This window comes from Lepus europaeus, chromosome 7, assembly GCF_033115175.1.
Source record: "Lepus europaeus isolate LE1 chromosome 7, mLepTim1.pri, whole genome shotgun sequence".
Classification (NCBI taxonomy): Eukaryota; Metazoa; Chordata; class Mammalia; order Lagomorpha; family Leporidae; genus Lepus; species Lepus europaeus.
The window spans coordinates 124,256,696-124,282,070 of NC_084833.1; the positions used below are offsets into that span (position 1 = coordinate 124,256,696).

Sequence of the window (25,375 nt, forward strand, 5' to 3'; positions counted from 1 at the left end):
TGGCTTTGGAGGCATTGTGCCCATGGTCCATCAGGGTCTCTGGTCTCTTCTGTCTCACACTGTCCCACCTCTGGCACTCCAGAAAGACACGTGCCTGCCCTAACTCCAGCACAGCACCTGCTGGCTCGGTGAATGATAGCACTTGGTGGGCCACCTGAGAAATGAATTGTGTTTTACCACTGTCTCACAGCTTATTCTGAAACTGTTCATGGGTCAAGCTTCTGTGGTCCCAGATGACTTCCAGGGCAGGTGGGGAGGGCTGGAATAGAAAGACCAACCGCTAGTTGTGGTGGCTGTTAACACACCAGGTCTCAGTCCTACACCTATTTGCATTTGCTCTGTAACCACTGATGACAGTCAAGGAAGCTGGAAGAGGCAGTCCTGCATCTTGGAGCCAAAGGAACCAGCCTGAAGGTAAGAGTTCAGCAGGGGACTGTTATGCACCCAATGTGGTTTTAGAAGAAAAGCCTTCCGACTTTGAGATCAACGTTTTATTGAAAAAAGTACACAAAACCCACCTTTGTACAAAACACCATGTGAATGTAACAAGCAACCCTTCTTACACCTTCCTTTATCTTAGGAAAGCTTCACTTCTTTGAAGTAATGTCTTGCTCATGCCCACAGCACTGTCTCAGTTAACTTGGTTCCTTTTCTTCCAGGCTCAAAATAAAATCAAACTTTTCTATCAAAAAGGGGAAAAAGGAAGGGAGGAACTAGGTGTTAAGTTGTCAGATACTGCTACGTATGTCACACGTGGTTTAAGCACACTGCCATTCATTCAGAAACCATGGAGTGACCAAGTGCCAAGCACTGCTGAGTACTGGGTTCAGAGTCATGGGTAACTCAGGACATACTCCCTGCTCTGTGGCTTTTCAGGTGAGGACACTGACTCACAGAGGTTAACACCGTGCCCAGGCTGAATCAGCCAGCAAGTGGGGATTCCCAGGGTCATTCCAGGGGGAGGACTATAGGGAAATGGCCCACTCTTACCTTGTGTCAGGGGCTGAACTGACAGTCTCTGGCGGGTAAAGAGAGCCATGTTTTTTAAGGGGCCACCCGTGGCTTTGTGAGCCTGGTGATGGGTTTTGAGCTCAGCCAGAGGGATGAAACGCTTCATCATCCGGACAAACTGTACATCCACCTACATGACAACAACATATGGAACACAAAGAGATACCCAGCCATCTGCGCTTGTTCTGCTTGCAGAGAGCTCCTATGGGCAGGGCTGCGAATGCTGTTGTCTCCAAAGTCAGCATAACCTCCAGTGGGCAGGAGCTGGGCTGTGTTGACCTAATAGCACCCTAGACCCTCCTCCTCCCTTTGTCCAACATTCCCTTCTCATGAAATAAATAGGAATAGTCAGTCTTTACCATGGACCATTTGGGGTTGTCTTCTTTGCTGGATGGGTCATAGTGGGGACTGTTTTTCTCAAACTGGGTATGGTCTGGGTAAGCCTCCTTTACAATCTGAAACCAAAACCAGTGTCCAGTCGTTTGTCTGCACAACCCACTCCAAGGCCAATCTTTAATCCAGGTCTACCCTTCACTTACTAGCTTGCACATTCTTGCCCCATTTGTCTTGTTGAGCCCAAATGCCTGGAAATTAATATATAGTCTCAGGCAAGCATAGTTAGGCTTTTACAAAAAGTCTTGAAGCATGTTCTAAAACCAAATGGTAGATGTTTTTATTGGTACCACTGGTTTTTACCATCTGCACAGTTGTTAATTTTATCCAGATAACTCTCAGCTTGTAGGAGCTATAGCATGAAGCCTATTCTTGAATGATAAACCAAGGATTAGACCTGGAGAGAAATCTTGTGCTTATGGGAGCTGAAAGGAAGGGTGGCCTTGTTTTAATCCTTGTCCTACAGGAAGGGGCCATGGCCTTCCTGTATGTCACATGTCACAGTTTCTCCCTGTGATATCCAGTGACAGGGGATATGGGCAGGAAGCTGCTTATTTTTCTGTTAACCAATTTAAGCTGTGTCCTTTTAAACCTATAGGAGTAAGTCTCCCTAGAGGGAGAGGGATTGAGAACAAAACTCTCCAACTAACCTTCATAAGGCCTGCGATGCCTGGCTGTTTGCAGTTGCTATGGTAGAAGAAGGCTTCTTCTTCCAGCTTCATGGATCTAAGGAAGTTCCGAGCCTGTCCCATGGGAGAATAAATAAGAATTTTCTCCGCTAGCTTTTCTAAAAAGAAGTCAGTCTGCTTTTTATAGTTGGATTTTTTTTGTTTTGCAGCCTCCCCCCAACTCATAATAAAGATGCTCCCCTTTTGCCAAGACACCCAGACTGGTACCAGGGCTCTGGCAGATTTCATTACACAGGCAGAGTAACTGAAGTATTTTTGAATGCATTTTCAGGTTAACTTGTCCAAGAGGTTCTGCTATCCCATTGTGTGGCTCTTGGGTGTCCTACCCCTTACATTCTTACCTGGTAGTTGCGAACACCATCCCAGCATGCTGTCTGCTTGGGTTGGGCTTTGAGATCCTCAATACCAAACTAGGCAAGAAGAAACAAAGTCTGTTGTCAAACATTCCTTGGCCAACTGTAAGCACGCAGTTCCCACCTCCACACTGAAGGAGCTACGGACTGTAATGCAAGTGTATTGTTTAGTGCAAAGCAGCTGCACAGAGTGGTGATGATGGTGAATGTAAGCCTTGTGTTATCTTGTTATCCTTGCCAATTAAGAGGATTAGTTGAATGGATAATCCAGATGATAAAGTAATCTGCTGGCTATATGCATACCACTTATTAAAAGTATTCCATATTTCATCCAGAATATTTCTACTTTATTTTCCCTAGGCTATTATTACAACAGTTTTACATACATTCCCTGAATGTAAACTGGTTTACATGGGTTCTGTGTGGGCAGGGAGACACCTGGCAGCAACACATGTGGTTAAGGGAAAAGCAGGCAAGACTGAGGTTGGAAAATGTAGCCCATGCTTGATTCTGTAAATAAAGTTTTTCTTGAACACCATCACACCTGTTTGTTTATGTCCTGTCTATGGCCAATTTTTGCTACAAGGACAGACTTGGAACAGATACTTGAAGACCTCAAGCCTACAATAGTTATTACCTGACCCACTGCAGATAAAAAGTTTTCCTACCTCTGCCTAGACAAAAGTGGCACAACACAGATACAGGTTGAGCATACCTAATCCAAAACTCTCAAAATGGTTCAAAATCCCAAAGTTTTCTGAACATCAGCAAAACCTGAGAACTCAAAAATCTGAAACACCTCTAACCTCTATAGTTGATGGTAATAAATCCTGCTAATTTGATTCATCTTTACCTTGTCTAACCCTTCCAGGATCAGAAGCCGGCTACAGAACCGTTTGGGGTCCCATGTTCACTTCTCACCCGATCTCACCTTCACATCCACACCTTTCTCTAGCCGGCTTTCTGGCTCTGACTTCATCAGCCAGTGGCTGTGTGGCGTCTTCTCACGGTCTGTGGAGGGTGGAGCTTTCTGAGGGCTGCAGTTCCCCACTTCAGCTGAGTTTTCAGTTCTGGTACATTTTTCAGATAGCCTCTGATCTGCAACAGGAGAAGAAAAAGAAATCTTATGCTTGCTGAGAGGTTTGTTATAGTCCGTTGTGGGAAAAGCTTAGATTTTGGCATCAGACCTGGATTCAGATCCTGGTTCCATCAATTACTACCTGTACCGGCCACTCTTACAGATAGATTCCAGTTTATAAAAACTGGACTAGAGTGTGTACTCTGGGATACCTTCTGGATTATCCATTCAGTAAGAACACTTTACAAGGCTATTTAAATTAATGGTCCTGGCAGTAGTTGACAGATGGTTTCCTTCCCTTACTCCCTCTGCTCAGACTACACTCCCCAGGAAACTGAGCAACTTGGAGTTGTTTTAAAAATTAAATGGGGTAATACAAAGGGCTTACACAATGCCTGGCATTGTAATACATCTCAAATATTAACCATCATTACCATCTCACACTTCCTTCCTTGTACACTATGCTTCATGGCCTCGTTCTGCTTCTTGGAAGATGAAAACAGAAGCTAGAAAAATTCACGACCTTGTAGACATGGTAAAGATTGGATCTGATTCCAAAAGAATTAACAGAAAGGTACTTGGAACATAGTAGGCCACCCAGCAGCTAACAATTGTTAAATTCTTACTACATGAAGGGCCCCAAGCTCTCTGCTACCCTAACTCTAACTTGGCTAACCTACATAACCTATGGGATGTTCTTTTCGTCTTCTGGGTAGTGCTCCAGATCACACATCCAGTAATGGTAGGATCAAGATACCAGCTTAAGACTGGTCACTCTGGGTCTATCTGAATGGCCCCACCAATGACCATACTGTGCTGGCCCTATATTTAATCTGTTTCTACCTCTATCATTTGTGGCTGTCTAACGCTCTGAACTCAGCAAGCCTTCCTAGCCTGTCTAGAGGTGACAGTTAATAAGCACACCGCAAACTCTTCGTATTTGTTAACGACTTCAGTGGGTTGGAGTCAGTCTGGAATCCTTGCCATGCCCTAGAGACGTGTTTTCTCTACGTTCTTTATATCTGCTCTATGTCACTCATCCTTGTGAAGATGAAAATGGCACGATGTTCTTTGTGTACTAACACTGCGCTTGCGGAAAAGCCTTTCCATTCTTTAAAGCTGGATTCAAAGCCTGTTTTCCCAAGCGCTGCCATGTTATTCCAGGAATTCAGTCTCCGCTGAACCTGTCTGCTTGTTTCCCGAGAGCAGCAAACGTAGATTCTGACCTTAGTGCATGCCACCCCGTATAGCAAATACTCTTCCTGTTTAACAAAGATCTGTTTGAAAAAACAAGCAGAAGGGACTGTGGGGAGGAAGCTTAGCAGGAAGAGAAAACTTGTAAAGAGATTAGGGATGACGGAATGGAAGACCGCAAAGCAGGGAGCAGAGAATCAACACATTAAACGGCTTTTTTTTTTTTTTAAGGCGATGCCTTTTTGCAGCCTGAGTGCAGCTCACCTGGGCCAGCAGCCTCAGCCAGCCTCTTCCGGGGTCTTGGCATCGTCTCCCCTGCAGGGCGCGCAAGTGCGGAGGATTCTGGAACCGCGAGAAGCAACTCTACCGCCCCCAAAAGCCTAGGCAGAACAAGATGGAGGCCATGAGAGGACGCCTAAGGGCCTCAGAGTTTTTGCGAAGAACGCAGACAGCTATGCTTAAGCCATTCAAATCGTGCCCTCCGTTATCTGCGCCGTTTGCAGCTCGCATACCCACCCCCCACCCCCAAACTCTCAGTTTCCTTCACCCCTCTCACCCCTCCGCACAGCGGACCCCACCGGAGGGCATGCAGTCAGTACCCGCGGGGTTAGGCTGAAGCCAAGACAGTGGGGCTTACGTCCTGCGGATCTCTGGGAGTTGTAGTCCCCGCGCCTTGGCAGCTCGGGGACTGCAACTGAGTGGACTACAACTCCCAGAGTGCAACGGGCTAAGGGGTCGTCTCTGCAAGTCCCGGCCCGCGCCAGGCAGCTGAAGTCGCTGTCTCCTGCTGCGATGCTGGTCTTCGGCTGTCGGCCCCTCAGGGCTCTCTTGGGAGCCCTGGGTGGCAGTCTCCGGGCCCCCGCCAGCCACCGGAGCTTGACTTCTTGCATCGACCGTAAGGCTGGCTCCGAGCTAGGGAGGGACAGTTGTCCGGGACCCGGACAGGCATGGGTGGAGGGCAATGCGGTGGTGCGGGCCCCGGGGGTGGTTACCTGGCTGACAACTCCTTCACCTGCGGACCCGCTCCCCGCTCCGCCGCGTCCCACCAGCTCGGGGCCAGCTCCCCCGCTCCGCTCGGTCCAGTCACCCCCAAACCAGCTCCCCGCACCCTCCGGTCACTCCCGGGGTTCCCACTCGACCCCGTGATCCTCTGGCCAGATACCGACCCCCCACCCCGGTGTCGGAGCCTTTGATTTGGTTGTTATCGGGGCCCCAGTATCTCTTCTATAACTTGCAGTGCTTTGTAAAGATTGCTTCCCTAAGGGGAGTTAGGTAGTAGCTGATGGACTGCTCAGTGCTAGCCTCTATTCCGAGAGCTGCCAAGAACTCAACAGGTGGAACTACGTGTTGCTCAACTTGAAAGTAATTCATTTATCACCCACATAGCTAATATCTTTGTGTTCCATTTTCGATTAACTATTTTTCAGCCGCGGTGAAACAAACTAATCTGGCCTTAGACCCAGATAGAGCTCACCTTTGCCATTCTAAAAGAAACTGGTGCCCATCGCTGACCAGTGGAAGAACGGCCAGGCCCACTGTGGACCAACCAGAGGCCCCCGCGCTGAGCTGATTGCACATTGCTCATCCCTGATTCATTACCTTTACTCCCTGGGGAGCCTGGGAAGGAAGCCATAGCCGCCTGGCTCCTTGCTCTGGGCATTGCAACAGAAACCTACTTTTCCCACCAGCCCACTGATGGGCTTACTGTACCTTGAATAAGTGGACATGGTTTTAGGGGCTCTATAGCAACTCCTCCAGCCAGTTTTGGGCGCTGTGCCATAGCACTCTATCCTGTGCCCCTGGGGCCAGCTCCCCTCTCCTCCACTTGTCCTGGGCCAACAACCATCCCACTCACTCCCATACCAGCCCCTCCCTACCCCACATCCATCTCCCTGCTGTCCAGTCATCCCTAGATGCTTAGAAAAGTGAAGAAACTTGGGGCTTTCTGTTTGTGTTTGTTTTTTAAGATCATCACATTAGGTCGTTAAGGTGATGAGGTTGTTAAACGATAATTGCTGGTGGTGATAGATGAACAAAAGTTCCAGGTAACTGAAGACGATTTGCTGACATAAGTAGATTTATAACTTAACACCTTTAGCTGTAAAGCATTTTTACCGTTGAAATTCCCGTAGGAAAAGTAACTATTATTGTAATTACAAAACTGTCAGAGATTATAAAACTGACTATAAAACTATAAAAATGTCTTTAGACAGCAGGCATATATTTGAATGTGAGTAGCTGGGAGTAGACCCCGGGGGACTTAATTAGTCCCAGCCAGTTTATGATTTTGTTTGCCAATCACCTAACTATATTTTGCTTCTGAAATTTAAAACATTTATTTTAAATAAATGACACATTTCTTTATAGCAGAATGAATTCCTTAGCTTGATATAAGATCTATAAAATGCACTATGATATAGAATACTGCTTTCTTCTTTGTATCCTAAAATTCCTTCAAGAAGTACCCTGTGCTCACACTTAGGGTTTTGGTAAACAATGTAACCTTGATTGATACCAAAGCAAATTTCTGTAGCAACAAGATGTTTGCATTATAATCGTTTACGTCATCCTTGTGTAAATGAATGTTCTTCAGCACTGCCATGTGGTAGACACTGAAGAAATATTCTTTTGTGAATGATCTTTGGAGTGTGAGCAATGGCAGCATTTCCACAAGAACATGTGAATCAATGACCTGACCCCTAGCCGGGGAGCAATGAATTGTTTATCCCTCTCCATACTCCTGAGTAACATAATCAACATAGACTTTTGCTCTGGGCTTTCAAGGTAGCCTAGTGTGGGTTTCATGTTTTAATGAGTGCTGAGACAGAGGACAGCAGTGTTTTCTCCGGGCATAGCCTTTATGTACGCCCTTTTCCTTCATTGCCAAATAAACCAATTGCTCAATTGATCTTTTAAGATGGAGATATTGATACATTCAAATAGATAGGGTAGGAATTTTTCAAGATATCAGTACAGAAAACTTAGGCTCTCCCATAGGTGGGGGGATGTTTACCATAATTTGAGGGTCAGTGTGTTTTCATTATTTTTTTTTTTTTGAGATTTATTTATTTATTTATTTGAAAGTCAAGAGTTACAGAGAGGCAGAGGCAGAGGGAAAGAGAGGTCTTCTATCTAATAGTTCACTCCACAAATGGCCACAATGGCTAGAACTGAGCCTATCTGAAGCCAGGAGCCAGGAGCTTCTTCCAGGTCTCCCAAGTGAGTGCAGGGCCCAACACTTGAGCCTTTCTCCACTGCCTTCCCTGGCTATAGTGGAGAGCCAGACTGAAGTGGAGCAGCCAGGACTTGAACTAGCGTCCATATGGGATGCTGGCACCACAAGCAGCGGCTTTACCCCCTATGCCACAACGCCGGCCCTTATTCATTATTTTTTAATATGGATTATGAGAAATGGAGTATTTGGAAAAAATCAGTAGGTAAATGATTTCAGCCAGTCCAGTTGGGAGTTAAGGAGGAAGGGAAAAGGTGACGGTGTTTGATCCCTTCAGGCGACTGCACACTCTGATCCTGTTTGTACCTCAGTTCTTCCTCATTTATTTTACTGTGACCTCTGCTTATCTAGGACTCCTATTTAGTGGGTAGGGTGGTAACATATGCCTGAGCAGTCACCAGGGAACTATCCTAGGTTTCTCTGTGTGTGTCTGAGGACTGTCTCCTGCATCTGAGGGACTGACTAATAACAGCTGAAGCCATTCTCCTGCTGAGGCTACAGTAGGTCCACTGTCTCAGCTTCCTGCTGCTTCTTGCTGGCAGCACGCTTTCCTGATGCTGGTCCTGGAACTGAACATATGCACTCCTGCCCACAGCTTCCATGGGACTAAATGAAGAACAGAAAGAATTTCAGAAAGTGGCCTTTGACTTTGCCGCCCGGGAAATGGCCCCAAATATGGCAGAGTGGGACCAGAAGGTAGGAGTTTTCCCTGTGACTAGATGTTCCAACAAATGCCGCATGCAGTGACCCTCATCTTCATCTCCTTATACCCGTAATGGGCCATTGTCCATTCTTTTACTACAAGTGAAAGGAGTGGGCATTGGTGATTGCTTTTGAGGAAGGCATTCTGATCTTTTTGTAGATACTTTTTTTTTTTTTTTTTTGGTAAATTGAACAGGATTTGGATCTACTTAAAAAAACAGTTCTATAAATCATGAAACTTTTCAAGATCAGAACAACAGTTCTTAGAGACTGCATGTTAACTCATGCCACTGTGAGATGACAAACAGGCATATTAACCAGAGAATCTGTACACTGTCCAAATGCAAATCTCCCATGCCCTCCAACCCCTGCCCCATTGTATTCTCTAAAGGAAAATCCACCTCTGACTTAGTCACCTGAGACTCTGCTCTTTTTTCATAATTAGGAGCTATTTCCAGTGGATATGATGCAGAAGGCAGCCCAGCTGGGCTTTGGGGGAGTGTACGTGCGAACAGATGTAGGGGGCTCTGGCCTGTCACGGCTTGATACCTCTGTCATCTTTGAAGCCTTGGCCACAGGCTGTACCAGCACCACAGCCTATATGAGCATCCACAAGTGAGTGTCCCGGCTTGAAAAGCACAGTAGAGTGTCCTCGGGGGTTGAGTGGGAAATATCGGACCCATGGAGAGAAAATGGAGCTTCTCAGGCAGATTGCCCTTGAGGAACTAGCCTGCCCAGAATGCCCTCTGGGTCTGTTGCTGCCTGTTAGACTTGATTCTGTTGTCTTGGACCTTGCTGACGGCATTGGATCTGCCAGCCTTCTCAGAGTCCTAACCTGAGCGGGTGTCATCAGACTTCTCTAGTCCCGTGGTCAGGATCTTGTTACCTTTTTTCTCAGTCCAAATATGAAACCTCCAGTAGCCAGAGAAATTAAGACAAAGTACATGTAACTGCTTTGCCGGGGTCCTCTGTACATAACTAGAAGTAGAACACCCAGGGGAGAAATACCTGGTTATCTCTGGGCAGTGTATATTCTAGGAGGTTGTTTTAATCCGGTCCTGTCTTTAAAGTTGAATCTTCTCAATTGTGACTTTTCCCTTCCCACTGTGCCTTCTGCTCTTTCTCCTTGGCTGCCCTTTGCTCTCTTTCCCCACCCCTGCCCCGATTTCCATTTCTTTTCCCTCTGTTTCTGTCAATGTCTTGTCTTCTTTATGTACCTATCAGCATGTGTGCCTGGATGATTGATAGCTTTGGAAATGAGGATCAGAGGCACAAATTTTGCCCACCGCTCTGTGCCATGGAGAAGTTTGCTTCCTACTGCCTCACTGAACCAGGTGGGTTTGCTCTGCTGTGGGCAAGAGCCAGCAAGAGAGAGATGACTTTGGTAGAGTCATCAAGTACCCCTTCTCGCCCATCGACACACATAGCCACTGTTGACCAAGCAGTTTTGTCATGGGGTACAGGAGTAATACAGTTCTGTGACCTGATGTCATAGGACTGAGAGGCCGGTAGGTCAGGGGACCTCTTGGCTGCAGAACGGAGGCTCAGTGCCAGCTGCTGGTGTGTTGGGAGATGGACACTGGTCTGACCAGCAGTTCCTTTGAATATGTGGATTTTAAAGTACCGCCCCCTAAGCTGTTGCCCCCTAAAGATGGTCTCCTGAGGAGGTGGAATTGTGCGGGACTCCTTGACCCCCTCGCTGCTCCCTTTTTGATCCCTGCCTCAGGAAGTGGGAGTGATGCTGCTTCCCTGTTGACCTCAGCGAAACGACAAGGAGATCATTACATCCTCAATGGCTCCAAGGTACCGACAGACTGCCCACTGTCTGTTCGTATTCCCATGTGATTTTTAAGTGCTGGGGAGAGAACTTCTGACCCATTTCCCTGTATTCACGCTCACTATCGCTGTCTCTTTTGATTTGATTCCAGATAATTTCACTCATTTTTGTCTCTCCTTTGATTGTCTAATCAACTAAATCCCCTTTTGTCCAGTGACTGTGGCTGTGGTTTATCCCTCTTTAGGCTCTCTGTGCCATTATGCCTTTTAGCGTCCTGTTGTTGGGAGGGCCCCAGGGATTTCCCCAGACATTAGGCATTCCCTGATCCCTGTGCACCCCCTCCTGCTACCCCACAGGCCTTCATCAGTGGTGCTGGTGAATCAGATATCTACGTGGTCATGTGCCGAACAGGAGGGCCAGGCCCCAAGGGCATCTCGTGCATACTCGTTGAGAAGGGGACCCCTGGCCTCAGCTTTGGCAAGAAGGAGAAGAAGGTGAGGGATGACTGGGCAGGAAGCAATTCGAGTTATGAGACTCTGCCACTTGCCAGGCCAACTCTTGTTGTATTTTAGGAAACAGAAGTTCACATTGTGGTTGTACCTACTAACCTGCCTTTGAGGCAGTTGCTTCTGTTGGGATTTTCAACAGGAGCATGTAAAAATAGAATGTGGCATTGCTTAAAAAAAAAAAAAAAAGAATGGGGACCTTTTGGGAAAAGGACAAGATTTGCCATTAAAATCCACGAGCCATTTGTTTAGGTACAGTGACCTCTCCTACCTCCACTTCCTTCCTCTGTTTCTTACCTGGTATTTTTTGTACTTGTTATCCCAGAAAAAAGATACCTAGAGGCAATTGGTGATGATGAGAAGCATATGGGCTACCTTTCTTGTTTCAACAAAAATCAAGTAAAACTCATTGCAGATGATGGTGGGTATTTCCGTAATCTAGGAAGGACAGTAGATATCCCATAGATACCTAGAAAAGTAGGGGAATCCTAAGATTGTGCAGTGCCAAAGCCAGGCCATGAACAGCAGGCACACCATGGTATGCCCATGGTTGGCAATTAGAGTGAACCCATTTATATTTTTTTTAGCCCAATCAAAACTGTCATCTGCCTCTAGTTTGTACTGTGAATGGTTAGGACTTTTGGGGAGAACCAGATAATGAAATGATCCCTAAATATATGACTCTGGCGTCTCCATATTTTTCTGCATAATACTTCCAGACTGTTAGTAACTGCCAAGGAGTTATGGGTTTTAGGGCCTGTTTTGTAGACTAGCAGGCATTTACTACGTACTTGCTGTGTGCAACGCCTCCTGCTAATTCCTGGGGGGAATACAAAATTCTAAAAGTCATTCCTAGCATTGTTTGGGAAAACATATTTTCTTATCTGTGAATATATGATCTCTGAAGTTTTTTTCCTTTAAGATTTATTTATGAGAGAGGAGAGACAGAGAGAGAACTTCCATCCAGAGAGAGAGAGAGAGAGAGAGAGAGAGAGAGAACACTTCCATCCACCGGTTCATTTCCCAAATGGCCGCAATAACCAGGACCGATCCAGGCTGAACCCAGGAGCCAGGGGCTTCATTGTGTTCAGAGCAGCTGGTGCAATATAGAATAGTCACAGAGGACTGATGGAGATAAGACTGGAAAGACTTTAAGTTAGAAGCTTAGGAATGGAGTTTATTTTGTGCACCAAAAATTGCCATTGATGTATTAGTATAAGGGAATGATATGAAGGCAGTGGTGTTGTCAGAGCTGAAAGGGAGCTGGGAGGTGTTATACTGTTTGTGGTTTTCACACTTGCCTCATTAAGCTTGAGAGTTTTTTGAAGCATGGGAGTACCTGGAGGAAAAGATGAAAAGGATCAAGTAGTGAGGGCCCTAATTTATTTTATAGGGAAGATCAGAAAGGATTTGTTGGAAGGAAGAGGCTCTGCTGGGTTCTTCATCTGACTCCCTTGTGTCTAAGGAAAATGAAGGTCACCAAGAAGTTAAGTGATTTGCCCAAAGTTGAAAACTACAGCTAGATAGTTGCATGTCACAGACTCGGATATGCAAAATTGTGCTTGGGACAGACACACTCAGGGAATGTCCTGGTAAACCAGCTCTCTGAAAATAAAACCAAAAACAAAACACCTATTTGTAGAGTTTACCAATTTCTGTGGCATAAATACTCCCACCAGGGCTGATTCCAAGCCACCAATGTGATACCACGGAATGCAGAATAGGCAAAGATGTGTATCAACAGCTCTCATGAGCTGGTGCCAGGGCAGCAGTGGTCTCTGCCAGAGCAGTGTAGCCAGTGCATTCCCCCCAACTAGTAGCAACAGCGTCCTTTATAAAAGAGAAGTGTAGGGGCTGGCGTTGTGGCACACTAGGTTAATCCTCCGCCTGCGGCACTGGAATCCCATTTGGGCTCCGGGTTCTAGTCCTGGTTGCTCCTCTTCCAGTCCAACTGTCTACTGTGGCCCAGGAGGGCAGTGGAGGATGGTCCAAGAGCTTGAGCCCCTGTGCCCGCATGGGAGACCAGGAGGAGGCACCTGGCTCTTGGCTTCGGATCAGCATAGCTCCGGCCGTGGTGGCCATTTGGGGAGTGAACCAACAGAGGGAAGACCTTTCTGTCTCTCTCTCTCATTTCTGTAACTCTACTTGTCAAATAAATAAATAAAAATCTTAAAAAAAAAAAAGAGAGAAGTGTAACTATTGTGAAGGCCTTTTACAGTAAATTAAGCTTCTCCAAATAGTCTTTGTATTGTCTCTATTCTTATAAAAGGTTATACTCATAGAGGCATCAAAACAGAAGTTAGACCCTGCCCCAAACCCACAAGAAATCATGAGAAGTATTTGTGGATAGTTAGTCTGATAAGCTAGATATTAGAAAGATAATTCTCTTAATATGATTAAAAAATACTTTGCTGAAACAAGCATCTGTGTGAGTGTCGACAAGTCTTTAAATCTGAACTTTTCCTTTTTCCCTGTTTTAAGTTCTGGTGGGCCCAAGTCCCAGAGTACTGGGCCCAGTACTTCACAGGCTTCTGTCCCTTGGGAAAGCCGCCCTGCCCGGTGGATTGCTGGGCAGCCACCCAGTCCCTGATTTTCGCCAGGTGGGGTGGAACTCCCAGCCAACCCGAGCCGTGATCTTCGAAGACTGTGCTGTCCCTGTGGCCAACAGGATTGGGAATGAGGGGCAGGGCTTCCTCATTGCCATGAAAGGACTGAATGGAGGGAGGATCAACGTTGGTGAGGACATGCAAGGGCATGGCAGGAGGCGGTGGGCTGGGGCAGGCAGCACCGTCCTTCAGGCTCAGGGGAAATATTGACCCCCTTCCTCTCCAGCTTCCTGCTCTCTGGGGGCTGCTCATGCTTCAGTCATCCTCACCCGAGACCACCTCAATGTCCGGAAGCAGTTTGGAGCACCTCTAGCTAGTAACCAGGTAATGTCTCAGCTGACTGCCTTTGCTTGCCACCCCTTAGCGCTGCTCCAGGGCCCACATTGTCTCAGAGAGCTCGGCTGAATTATAGTTTGTGGAGCCTGCCGCCATCTCACCCAGAACGTGTGCTTTATTTCTATCCATGATCTTTTTTTGGGAGGAAGTAATGTTAAAATGTAGAGCAAGGGAAGTTCACTTGGAATGTAGAAGGCAGGCAGGTTTCTCAGTAGAGGAGGCAGACAGAGCCTTTGGCCCCTTAGAATAGCCATGTCCATGTCCTTAGATCAGGTGCTGGCCTACAGTCCCTCCGTCACGTCTGGTTGTATTTCCCTTTGCTGCAGTACTTACAATTCAAACTGGCTGACATGGCGACAAGGCTGGTGGCCTCGCGGCTGATGATCCGCAGTGCGGCAGTAGCTCTGCAGGAGGAGCGGGAAGATGCAATAGCCCTGTGCTCCATGGCCAAGCTCTTTGCTACAGATGAATGCTTTGCTGTAAGTGATAAGGCCTTTCGCTCTCCTGGGAAGATCAGGGTGCAGACACTAGTCCCCGGGATGCTGAATGGCCAAGCCAACTTTGGATCCCAGCCCTCCTGGGATGTTTCAGGGGGTAGCCTGGGGCTTCAAATCCATAATATCCCATCATCCTGAAATAGAACATTCATAGAGACTTAAGTGGAGTCATACATTTTGCCACTTTCAGTTTCTGAGATAAATATTATGTCATTGAAATATTTGCAGAATTGAAAACTTGGGTCTTGATGGCTTTAGGATATGGATTAGGTTGTGAGCGGCTTCCACAGGACTTCGGCTAGTGGCCTTTTAGTCTGATCTGGGCCATTCCACGCTTCCTCATGTTGTTGATTTGACTGTGTTTCTAGACAAGACAATCCTTTTGGAAGGCTCAGAGCAGCATAGCGCCTCTTGCCCAAGGTTAGCACTGCTCTGTGTTTACCTTGTCTGAGACAAGGCCACCTCCACAGTGAGGCTGCCTGGCCACCAGGTGGCACCTGAGTGTCCTACAATCCCAGCTGGAGGGTTGTGGGCTGTGCCTCCCCAGCAGGTAATGTGTGGGAAAGGCAGTGGTCTGATCTACCTGTCCCCAGGGAGCTGACAAATTCGACAAATGAACGTCCCTTGCTGTCTGTGGCATGTGGAGTGTGGAGCCGGTCTTTGGGCTAGGCTGGTTGTTAGTGGGTTGTACTTCCTCATCAGATTACAGCGCACTGCCAGCCTGGGAACTCCAGGAGTGGGAAGCCACCTGCTCCACAGTTCCCAGAATCAGAGATCCTTAATCTTTGTCTCCCTACAGATCTGCAACCAGGCTTTACAGATGCATGGAGGCTATGGCTACCTGAAGGATTATGCTGTTCAGCAGTTTGTGCGTGACTGCAGGGTCCACCAGATTCTAGAAGGTGAAAATGGTCATTGTTCCTCTCTGAACGATGACAAGCTCAGTTCTTGCCCCAGCATGTCTGCCCTCGGTCGTCAGAGCCCCACCAGCATGTCTGCCCTTGGTCGTCAGAGCCCTACCAGGCAGTGTTTTCCAGCTTCACCCTTTCCTCCCCCAACCCTGCTGTGGAATGACCTAGGGGTGCATTCGAAAGAGCACTGGCCTGAGAGATAGGACACTGTGCTATGTCGCCATGGGTAAGGCACCGGACCGCACCCCTCTTCTGCTCTTTTTTCTTTGTAGATGTGAGAGAAGGCTCTAAGGAGATAATATATGAGAAAGCATGTTGAAAACACAGCAGTAGCTTTTGGCTTGGTGTGGTGGAGTACCTGTTGGTCCTCAGCATTCCCAGAACCTCTATGGCAGCATGATCATCAGGGAGCAGCCACAGAGTGGATTACCAGATGCTCTGAGAGATCCTGTGTCAGTATTGCTGGTGGAGTTTTGAATAAAACTCCATGGGTTATCCTCCATGGGTAACTTCTTGGTAGTATCAGACATTCTGTCTGGGAAGCATGTAAGCCACTGGAATCAGGCTCAGGGTGTGGCCTTCCCTGCTGTCCACAGTGCATGCGTAAATCCTGAGAGGACAGAACTATTGCTCCCGCTGGAGGAGATAGCTGGGACTGTTCCACTGTGGGACAAGCACCTGGGCAGAGGTTCTGCGATCAGCTGAAGTGACGCAGGGCTGCTTTCATGGGACCAGGGGAGAAGCCTGCCAGCAGTAGCCTCCCTTCCTCTTCCAAAGCATGCTTCTCAAACCTGACCGCCTGGTCATTCCTGGAGGGCTTCGTAAGACAGATTATGGGTCTCCACACCTTGAGTCCTGCCGCTGGGTCCAGCTGGGGCCCAACAGTGTGTCTCACAGCAGGTGTTCCAGTGCGGCTGTGCTGCTATGTGGGAAACACACTTTGTGACCCACTGTTTGGGTGTTAAGTCTGAATCCTGGGCTTTGCTAGGTTAGCCTGCTGCTTTGTGGCCCCTAAAGTATGCTGAGGAGCTGGGGTGCTAGTGCTCAGATCAGACTGCTTCTGTTACTCTTGCAACTATTTTCTCACTCGGGTTTTGTGAAGACTTCACTTTCATTCTTTTTATTTTTTCATTTTATTTAAGCTATAGAAGTTTCATGTATTTCATATATACAGATTAAGGAACATAGTGACTCTTCCCTACCACCCTCCCTCTCACCCACATTTCAACCTTTCCTCCTCCTCCCTCTCACATTCCCACTCTTAATTTTTACAAAGATCTATTTTCAGTTTACTTAATGATCGTATAGTTTCCCCTTCACCAAGTAACAGATTTCAACAGATAGTATGAAGAGAAAAAAAAAAAAACACTGTTCCTCAATTCCTCAATGGATTATAATAGTCATCGAATCTCACAATGTCTATTTTACTCCAATACATTACATTTCAGGGAATTAGTTACCTCGATTCAGGGAAAACATACAGTATCTGTCATCTGGGCTTAGTTCACTAAGTATAATGGTTTCCAGTTGCATCCATTTTGTTGCAAAATACAGGATTTTTGTTTTTTTACAGCTGAGTAGTACTCCATAGTGTATATATATTATAATTCGTTTATCTAATCAACAATTGATGAGCATCTGGATTGATCCCATATCTTAGCTATTGTGAATTGTGTTGCAATGAACATGGGGGTAAAGATAACTCTTTCATATACTGATTTCTTTTGGTTTGGGTAAATTCCCAGGAGTGGGATGGCTGGGTCATATGGTAGGTCTGTATTCAGATTTCTGAGATAGCTCCATACTGCCTTCCACAGTAGCTGCACCAGTTTACATTCAGTGGACCAGGGATCACCATCATTCTAACTCTTTTAATCCTGCCATCCTAGATGAGAAAAGCCAAATACATTTATTTCAAATCACCTTGTCATCCACTTGTAGAGAAGCTGGGACTGGCCACTTTGTCATTCATTTCATCATGGACTTCACTGTTGGAATAATCTGATGTTTTAAAGTTGGCTTTTTGAGATTGTGTGATTCCTCCACATTTCCCATAAAAGTCACTATTAAACATGAAGCAAATAATTGATCCCCTCCTTTAAGGGAAAATGTTTTTATTTTTTCAACAACTAAAGAACTGTGTATTCATTGTTGAAAAATTGCATAGAAAGTAGAAGAAAAATAATCACTCATGTTTCTACATCCAGAATTAATATTTTAAAATATATCCTTTGGAGTTTTTCCTATGCTTTTGTAGGTATATGTAAAATGATAGAATTTTACTCTTTCTGTCCTGCCTTTTAATATAAGCATTTTGCCATCAGAAAAGTTTTTTAAATTTTTTAACATATCATTCCTCTTTTCCAATAGGCTTCTAAAAATTAAAAACACAGATATTCAAAATTCCAAATAATCTTAGCCCTTGATGCCCAGGTAATCCAGAAAGATCTGTCAAAAGTCATAGATTTGGAGTAGTCTCCCATTTGCTCATTCTACCTTGCTGTACATGTGGATGTGTGACTTGGAAGCCTCCTTGCCTAGGTACCTCCTTTGAGGCTTTTCCTTATTTTTTTTCTGTATTTTGGAGAGAAGTCTGTGATAATCCTATTCCCCCCAGGGATTAAAACAATTCTGGTTCACATCCACAGTCACCCTGAACTAGTTAGACTTGGAGCCGTCAGGTCGAAGCATTGCGGGCTAAGTCTTCCTTCTTCCCCTGCAGGCAGCAATGAAGTGATGAGGATGCTGATCTCCCGAAGCCTGCTCCAGGAGTAGCAGCCCCACACGACGTCCAGGCATGGAGTACCCTCAGCGGCTGCAGTCCGTGCCGAGTGGTTCCTCGTGGGCTGCTCCATGCTAAGTGGATGATGGATTCGATTGAAGGAGTGGGCTCTAGAGGAACCTGACTGTGCTGGCATCAGTGTTGACTGACTACAGCAGAGTCCTCAGGGGAAATGGAAGAGCTACCCTGATGAGAACGTCACAAAGCATACTACCTTGATTTCCTGGCGCCTGAGAGGCGACCAGTGAAGGTACCCTGTCAAACCGAGGTCCTTGCTTGGATCCCAATTGTCTTGATTTGTCTGCATCCTGCTGGTCCACTGAATCCTGATTCTAGGAGCCATTGAGGCTTTTCCTGATGGTAGAGCCAAGGATATGGAGAGGGAACTGGAGAGAGAATGCGCTCCTATCTGTTTTGCTTGTAGCACAGCTACAGGGCAGAAGGTTTCTGTAGATCACTCCTCTGGATATAGATCATGGTACAATGAGCAACTGGGACACTACCCCAAACCTGTGATTTATGACAAATCTCCACGCCTAGCCTGCCTGAACATCAAGGGCTGAGATGACTAGGAATGTTGAATATTTGTTATTTTTCATTTTGAGAAGCCTGTGGTCTAGAAATGGAATGCAGGGTTTCTATAACCCTTTCTCATATATTGAGTATAATTTTTTTTTCTGAGTTTCTGAGTTGCTCTTTATAAATGTTTTTGATCACCACCTTGATAAATAAAATCTACCCCTTTCTAGACTATGTCTCTGGTTTTACTAAAGTTTTTATATTATGTTTTTACCTAGGCACTTAGGACTGTTCATACACTTTAAAATTTTATTTGATTAAACATTTAACTAGATTTTGGAGTAGTCAAAAATTTCGCCTTGATCAATAGCTTTGGAAGTAGAGCATTGTTTATGATGTATGAAAGGAGATTTAAAGTACTATTCGATGAGGGGACTTTTGGGGAAACCCTGTTATAAATATGCAGAAATTTTGTTAACTACAAGTGTTTACAGAGAACAAAATACGTATCCTTAGCTGCTGCAAATATTTTCTTCAGAATAAGGAACTGGGTTAGGCACCTCTTGGGGAGCAGTGTGTGAATGTACTACAAAGTTTAAAATGTGTTTCTGCCACCCAAAACTTTATTTAATGGGGGAACTAAGGCATGACTGTAGTGCGAAGTAACTCTGAGATTGAGAAGGCAACATGGTCAAACCAAGGTAGGAAGGGGTACATAGAGAAGAGTGAAGCTTTCACTCTGTTTGATGAGAGTCCAAAGAGTCAGTCTCAGACAGCGAAGGACCAGGAGCAGAAGTTCAGGATTTGTGTGGGAGCTATTTGCACCTTTGTTAATTATGGTTGGGGTTGACCTGGAACAGAATGAAAATAAAAGTTCATTCTAGGTGGAGAGTTATGAAAGCCAAGGTTAGGGTTTTACTTGCTAAGTGGTAGACAGCCATGGAAGATTTTTAGTGAAGAAGATTTGAAGAGATCAATCTGTGCTTAAGAACATTCTGGAATGCATGTGTGGGATGACTGGGGATAGGCAGAAAGAGGGTTTTGAAATAGGAAGGTGAAAGGAAAGCAGAAAGGAGAAAATGCAGATGGCCTCAGAGTACCCAGTGTGGGAGTTGAAGCCCTGCCTCCTCATTGGGCTGCTTTCTGGTCTTCGGTTCTGAGGGGCACCTGTTCAGACTCAAACACATGCTTGGTTGCCATCACTGTAAGATCTTAATGAACTGACAGCTAGGAAGAATCCATTTCTTACTGTCACCCTCAGTTATTATTTAACGATTTCAGTTTCCCAATAATCTGGCAAGAAGTTTGACACCTGTAGCAAGTGAACATCATATACTTTGAGCTACTCTGTACCATCCTCTATCTGGCTATTTCATAAAGCAGAGCAAAAATGTATCTTAAGGAAAACCTATGTGCTGGGTGCACAGGATATATACAATTAACCAAATATAGCTTATGCTCGGATGGGTCTTGTGGACTGGAAAGGCTGATCAACAGGAAGCAGAGTTTGATACATGTAGAATGCTTTGGGGTGTGGGACATTCTGTCATCAACACATTGACCCTAAAGTCAGCATTGGGTCTCCAGGTTGTCTTAACCCTAGTAAACACTTCATGCTATCTCATAGTTTGTGTGTGTGTATGTATGTGTGTGTAAATTTAATGGCTTTAATTATATGTATTTTTTTTTTAAAGTTTAGGTTGCCTATTACAATTTCCTCTTCATCCTGTGTAGATTTGATAAGTTAGAAACTCACCGGTTTTTTGCTTATCTGCTTATGCGTTTGCTTTGAAACCCTGAGCTTCCTCCAAAGCCTTTCCCTGTGAATTATTTCACAGATCCCTGATTTTCACAAGAAGGACCTCACACAGAGTAGGCACTCGATAGATACCTGTGATATCGATCTGAATCTGAGTATCAGCCCTGTTGAAAATAGCAGCTACCAAGCCCCCTGGTAGGTTCAAAGATTGGGTTCTTGATTCAAGCTGCTGTGTCGGGTTTGATTGCCAGCTTCTCTGGGAGCCATGACTTTTGGCAAAAAAATCATTTAAAATCATTAGCTTGTCTTCTCCTATGTAAACCAGTAATAATAAAAGCTCCTACCTCATAGGATAGTTGGTGAATCAAATGAAACAATTCATACCTAGGGCTCATGACAATCTGTTAAGCAAAAGCACTCAATAAACATTAGTCAACAATTATTAACCTGGTTTATAGATGAACATAGTGAACCATAGGAAAACGGCTTGCCCAGTCTTACACAGGTGGCTGACTGAAGTTTCTACAAGAGGCTCTTCCAGGAACCTTCAGAATAGCTAAGACAGTGATTAGTCTGCCTCTCTTTGAAGTCAGTGTGCAGGTTCTGTATTCCTTTTGCCAAGCACATGAATACAGTGCTAAACTTTCTGCTAAGGTCTTTTTTTTTTTTTTTGACAGGCAGAATTAGAGAGAGAGAGACAGAGAGAAAGGTTTTCTTTTTCCGTTGGTTCACCTCTCAAGTGGCCACTATGACCTGCGAACTGCACCGATCCAAAGCCGGGAGCCAGGTGCTTCCTCCTGGTCTCCCATGCAGGTGCAGGGCCCAAGGACCTGGGCCATCCTCCACTGCACTCTCGGGCCACAGCAGAGAGCTGGACTGGAAGAGGAGTAACCAGGACAGAATCCAGCACCCCAACGGGACTAGAACCCGGAGTGCCAGCGCCGCAGGCAGAGGATTAGCCTTGTGAGCAGTGGCACTGGCCTCTCTCAAGGTCTTATAAAGGGTCTACATGGGAAAAGGAGCCAGAATCTTAACTTTCATTCACTTCACAGTGAATTTCCCATTGTTCATCCTCTTTATTTAGACATTTTCATATATATTCTTCTCACTTAAAATTTGTTTTCTCTTGGGCTGGCGCCGTGGCTCAACAGGCTAATCCTCCGCCTAGCAGCGCCAGCACACTGGGTTCTAGTCCCGGTCGGGGTGCTGGATTCTGTCCCGGTTGCCCGTCTTCCAGGCCAGCTCTCTGCTATGGTCCAGGAGTGCAGTGTGCAGTGGAGGATGGCCCAGGTGCTTGGGCCCTGCACCCACATGGTAGACCAGGAGAAGCACCTGGCTCCTGCGTGCCAGCTGCAGCGGCCATTGGAGGGTGAACCAACAGCAAAGGAAGACCTTTCTCTCTGTCTCTCTCTCTCTCACTGTCCACTCTGCCTGTCAAAAAAAAAAATTTGTTTTCTCTTTGGCTTGTTATACAAATATACAGAAAGGCTTGTTATTTCTGAGTATACAAATCAGCAGAACACCACACAAATGTATGCTCTCCTCATCAGAGTGGACAGGTGGTTGACTGCCTCAATGATTAGTGGTAAGACCAGATCACAGGACCAGTGCTGTGGCATAGCAGGTAAAGCTGCTGCCAGCAGTGCCAGCATCCAATATGGACACCAGTTGGAGTCCCAGCGCTCCACTTCCGATCCAGCTCTCTGCTATGGCCTGGGAAAGCAGAAGAAGGTGGCCCAAGGACTGCACCCACGTGGAAGACCTGGAAGAAGCTCCTGGCTCTTGGCTTCGGATCGGTTCAGCTCCAGCTGTTGCAGCCATTGGGAAGTGAACCAGTGGATGGAAAACCTCTCTCTCTCTCTCTCTCTCTCTCTCTCTCTCTCTCTCTCTCTGCCTCTGCCCCTGCCTCTCTGTAACTCTGCCTTTCAAATAAATAAATCTTAAAAAAAAAAGAAAAAAAGACCGGATCACATGCAGCACTATTTTAACATTTCTGGATGAGCAAACCCACTGCCAGGAACAGAATAGGGACCTCAAGAAGATGGAAGGCAGAATGAGGGACCCCATGGACCCGTCTTTCTGACTGAAGATCAAGTCTCAGATGCTTAGTAACCTGTCGCAGAGAATGAGTAAGAGAGGGGAAAAGAAGCCAAGATGGACAAAATGTTCTTTCACAGCTTCGAATGGTGGAAAAATTGCTTCAGCTCACTCAAGGGTGAAAAGATAGGGCCTTAACAGCTGCTGGAGGCTGCATCAGATTTCGCTCGCTCTCATTTCTTTGTAAACAGGGATAGAACCTGTGTCCCAGTTCCTTCTACCTTTCTCTCCTGGTTGCTTGTTCTTTTTCACTCAGTCTCTGGATTGATAGCCCAGCACACTGGGTCTGGGGAGACTACTAGAATTCTCAACTCCGAGCCACACAACAGAAGGGAGCCTCAGCTCTGCCTCTGCTCAGGCATCTTAAGCTCCAACGGGACAGAAGGAAGGGTGACCTGTTTTCCTTACCACAACAAGACATCAGGAGTAGGGCATCCCAAGTCTTAGGGGCTGTTGTGCTTTGGAGAGGGGGCCTGGGGTCTATTTTCAGGACTGGTTCAAGTCTACCTCCCCAATGTTAATGTGGGCATTACACTTCTGTTAGGTACCTTCCCCCAGTTTCTCACACAGAACTCTTGCTCCTAGAGGTATTACTGCTTTCCATTTTATATGTAAACCGGTGCATGGTATAAGATTTCTTTTTAATTTTATTTATTTATTTGAAGCCAGAAGGAGAGAGAGAGAGAGAGAGAGAGAGAGAGAGAGAGAGAGAGAAAGAGATCTTCCATCTGCAGGTTTACTCCTCAAATGGCCACAACAGCCTAGCCTGGTCCAAGCTGAAGCCAGAAGCCAAGAATTCCATCCAGGTCTCACATGGGTGGCAGGTGCCTAAGCACTCAGGCCGTCTTCTGCTGCCTTTCCAGGTGCATCAGCAGGAAGCTGGATCGGAATCAAAATAGGCAGATCCTGACCTGTCCTTTGCAATGGGATGCTGGCTGTGCAGGCAGCGGCTTAACCTGCTGTGCCACACGACCAGCTCCAGCATAGTATTCCTCCACTGATCTCTGAGAACACTTCATACAAACAATATTAAAACATAAAAGAGTGCTGTATGACAAAGAGTTAGATTTTATTATGTTGTAACTGGGTTTTCACATGCCAAAGAATAAAATTTGACCCATCTCTTACTCAAAATAGATGAAAATCTAAAGTAAATGAAAGACTGATCTGGAGCTGTGAAATGCCTAGAGGAATGTAGGGGAAGGTGTATGACACTGCTTCTGGCAATGACTTTGGATATGACCCTGAAAGCACAGACAGCAAGAGCAAAAAATAAGTGGGAGTACAGCAAGCTAAAAGTCTTCTGCACAGCAGAGAGTGCAAAGGCAACCTGTGGAACAGGAAAGCATACATCAGCTATAAGGACCCATTAACTTTTATTTAATGAATATAAATTTCCAAAGTACAGCTTATGGATTACAATGGCTCCCCCCCCATAACTTCCCCCCCACCCACAACCCTCCCCTTTCCCGCTCCCTCTCCCCTTCCATTCACATCAAGATTCATTTTCAATTCTCTTTATATACAGAAGATCAGTTTAGTATATATTAAGTAAAGATTTCAACAGTTTGCCCCCACATAGCAACACAGAGTGAAAAAATACTGTTGGAGTACTAGTTATAGCATTAAATAACAGTGTACAGCACATTAAAGACAGAGATCCTACATGATTTTTTAAAAAAATTAATGTTCTATGCAATTTCCAATTTAACACCAGTTTTTTTTCATTTTCAATTATCTTTATATACAGAAGATCAATTCAGTATATACTAAGTAAAGATTTCATCAGTTTGCAACCACACAGAAACACGAAGTGTAAAAATACTGTTTCAGTACTAGTTATTGCATCACTTCACATTAGACAACACATTAAGGACAGATCCCACATGAGATGTAAGTACACAGTGACTCCTGTTGTTGACTTAACAATTTGATACTCTTGTTTATGGCATCAGTAATCTCCCTAGGCTCTAGTCATGAGTTGCCAAGGCTATGGAAGCCTTTAGGGTTCACCGACTTCAATCTTATTCTGGCATGGTCATAGTCAAAGTGGAAGTTCTCTCCTCCCTTCAGAGAAAGGTACCTCCTTCTTCGATGGCCCCGTTCTTTCCACTGGGATCTCACTCGCAGAGATCTTTCATTTTGTTTTATTTTTTTTTCCAGGGTGTCTTGACTTTCCATGCCTACAATACTCACGTGGGCTCTTCAGCCAGATCCGAATGCCTTAAGGGCTGATTCTGAGGCCAGAGTGCTGTTTAGGACATCTGCCATTCTATGAGTCTGCTGTGTATCCCGCTTCCCATGTTGGATCATTCTCTCCCTTTTTGATTCTATCAGTTAGTATTAACAGACACTAGTCTTGTTTGCGTGATCCCTTTGACTCTTAGACCTATCAGAGTCATCAATTGTGAACTGAAATTGATCAAATGGACTAGTGAGATGGCATTGGTACATACCACCTTGATGGGATTGTATTGGAATCCCCTGGCACATTTCTAACTCCACCATTTGGGGCAAGTCCGATTGAGCATGTCCCAAATTGTACATCTCCTCCCTCTCTGTTTCCCACTCTTATATTTAACAGGGATCACTTTTCAGTTAAAATTTAAACACCTAAGAATAATTGTGTGTTAATTACAGAGTTCAACCACTAGTACTAGAACAACAACAACAACAAAAAATACTAAAACGGATAAAGTATTACATTGTACATCAACAGTCAGGACAAGAGCTGATCAGGTCATTGTTTCTTATAGTGAAGGACCTGATTTCTAAAATATATGAGGACCACCAACAATTCGAAAGCAAGACAATAAATAACTTGGTGGGGAATGGTGATGAAGGACACTGATGGATTTCAAGATGGGGAGAAGCTTAAAGACTGGCTTTTCTGAAAGCTGTCCTGTGGAGGTGTAGGTAGTGTACTGAGTAGG

The 25,375-nt window shown here is 45.5% G+C and overlaps 2 protein-coding genes across 5 annotated transcripts; one reads left to right on the top strand and one right to left on the bottom strand.

The window, feature by feature from the left end:
• Nucleotides 1-476: 476 nt before the first annotated feature.
• On the bottom strand, nt 477-5,356 carry THYN1 (thymocyte nuclear protein 1). Of its 3 annotated transcripts, XM_062197373.1 has the most exons (8): nt 5,275-5,344; nt 4,983-5,098; nt 3,378-3,544; nt 2,435-2,503; nt 2,055-2,147; nt 1,371-1,466; nt 991-1,141; nt 477-682 (listed from the first exon to the last, which is right to left on the bottom strand). In XM_062197373.1, the coding sequence occupies exons 1-8, from the start codon at nt 5,304-5,306 to the stop codon at nt 636-638; spliced, it is 771 nt and encodes a 256-aa protein (XP_062053357.1). In that variant the 5' UTR covers nt 5,307-5,344; the 3' UTR covers nt 477-635. The 3 variants fall into 3 exon arrangements, with proteins under 3 accessions (XP_062053357.1, XP_062053356.1, XP_062053355.1); XM_062197372.1 differs by having other exon boundaries at nt 477-1,141; nt 5,318-5,356; XM_062197371.1 differs by having other exon boundaries at nt 477-1,141.
• Nucleotides 5,357-5,455: 99 nt separating this feature from the next.
• Nucleotides 5,456-18,820, top strand: ACAD8 (acyl-CoA dehydrogenase family member 8). 2 transcript variants are annotated; one of them, XM_062197375.1, is made up of 11 exons: nt 5,456-5,613; nt 8,546-8,646; nt 9,098-9,267; nt 9,877-9,986; nt 10,379-10,455; nt 10,786-10,923; nt 13,536-13,671; nt 13,768-13,865; nt 14,204-14,356; nt 15,174-15,276; nt 18,008-18,820. In XM_062197375.1, exons 1-11 carry the CDS (start codon nt 5,511-5,513, stop codon nt 18,058-18,060), a joined length of 1,242 nt encoding a protein of 413 aa, XP_062053359.1. In that variant the 5' UTR covers nt 5,456-5,510; the 3' UTR covers nt 18,061-18,820. The 2 variants fall into 2 exon arrangements, with proteins under 2 accessions (XP_062053359.1, XP_062053360.1); XM_062197376.1 differs by lacking the exon at nt 14,204-14,356.
• Nucleotides 18,821-25,375: the final 6,555 nt, after the last annotated feature.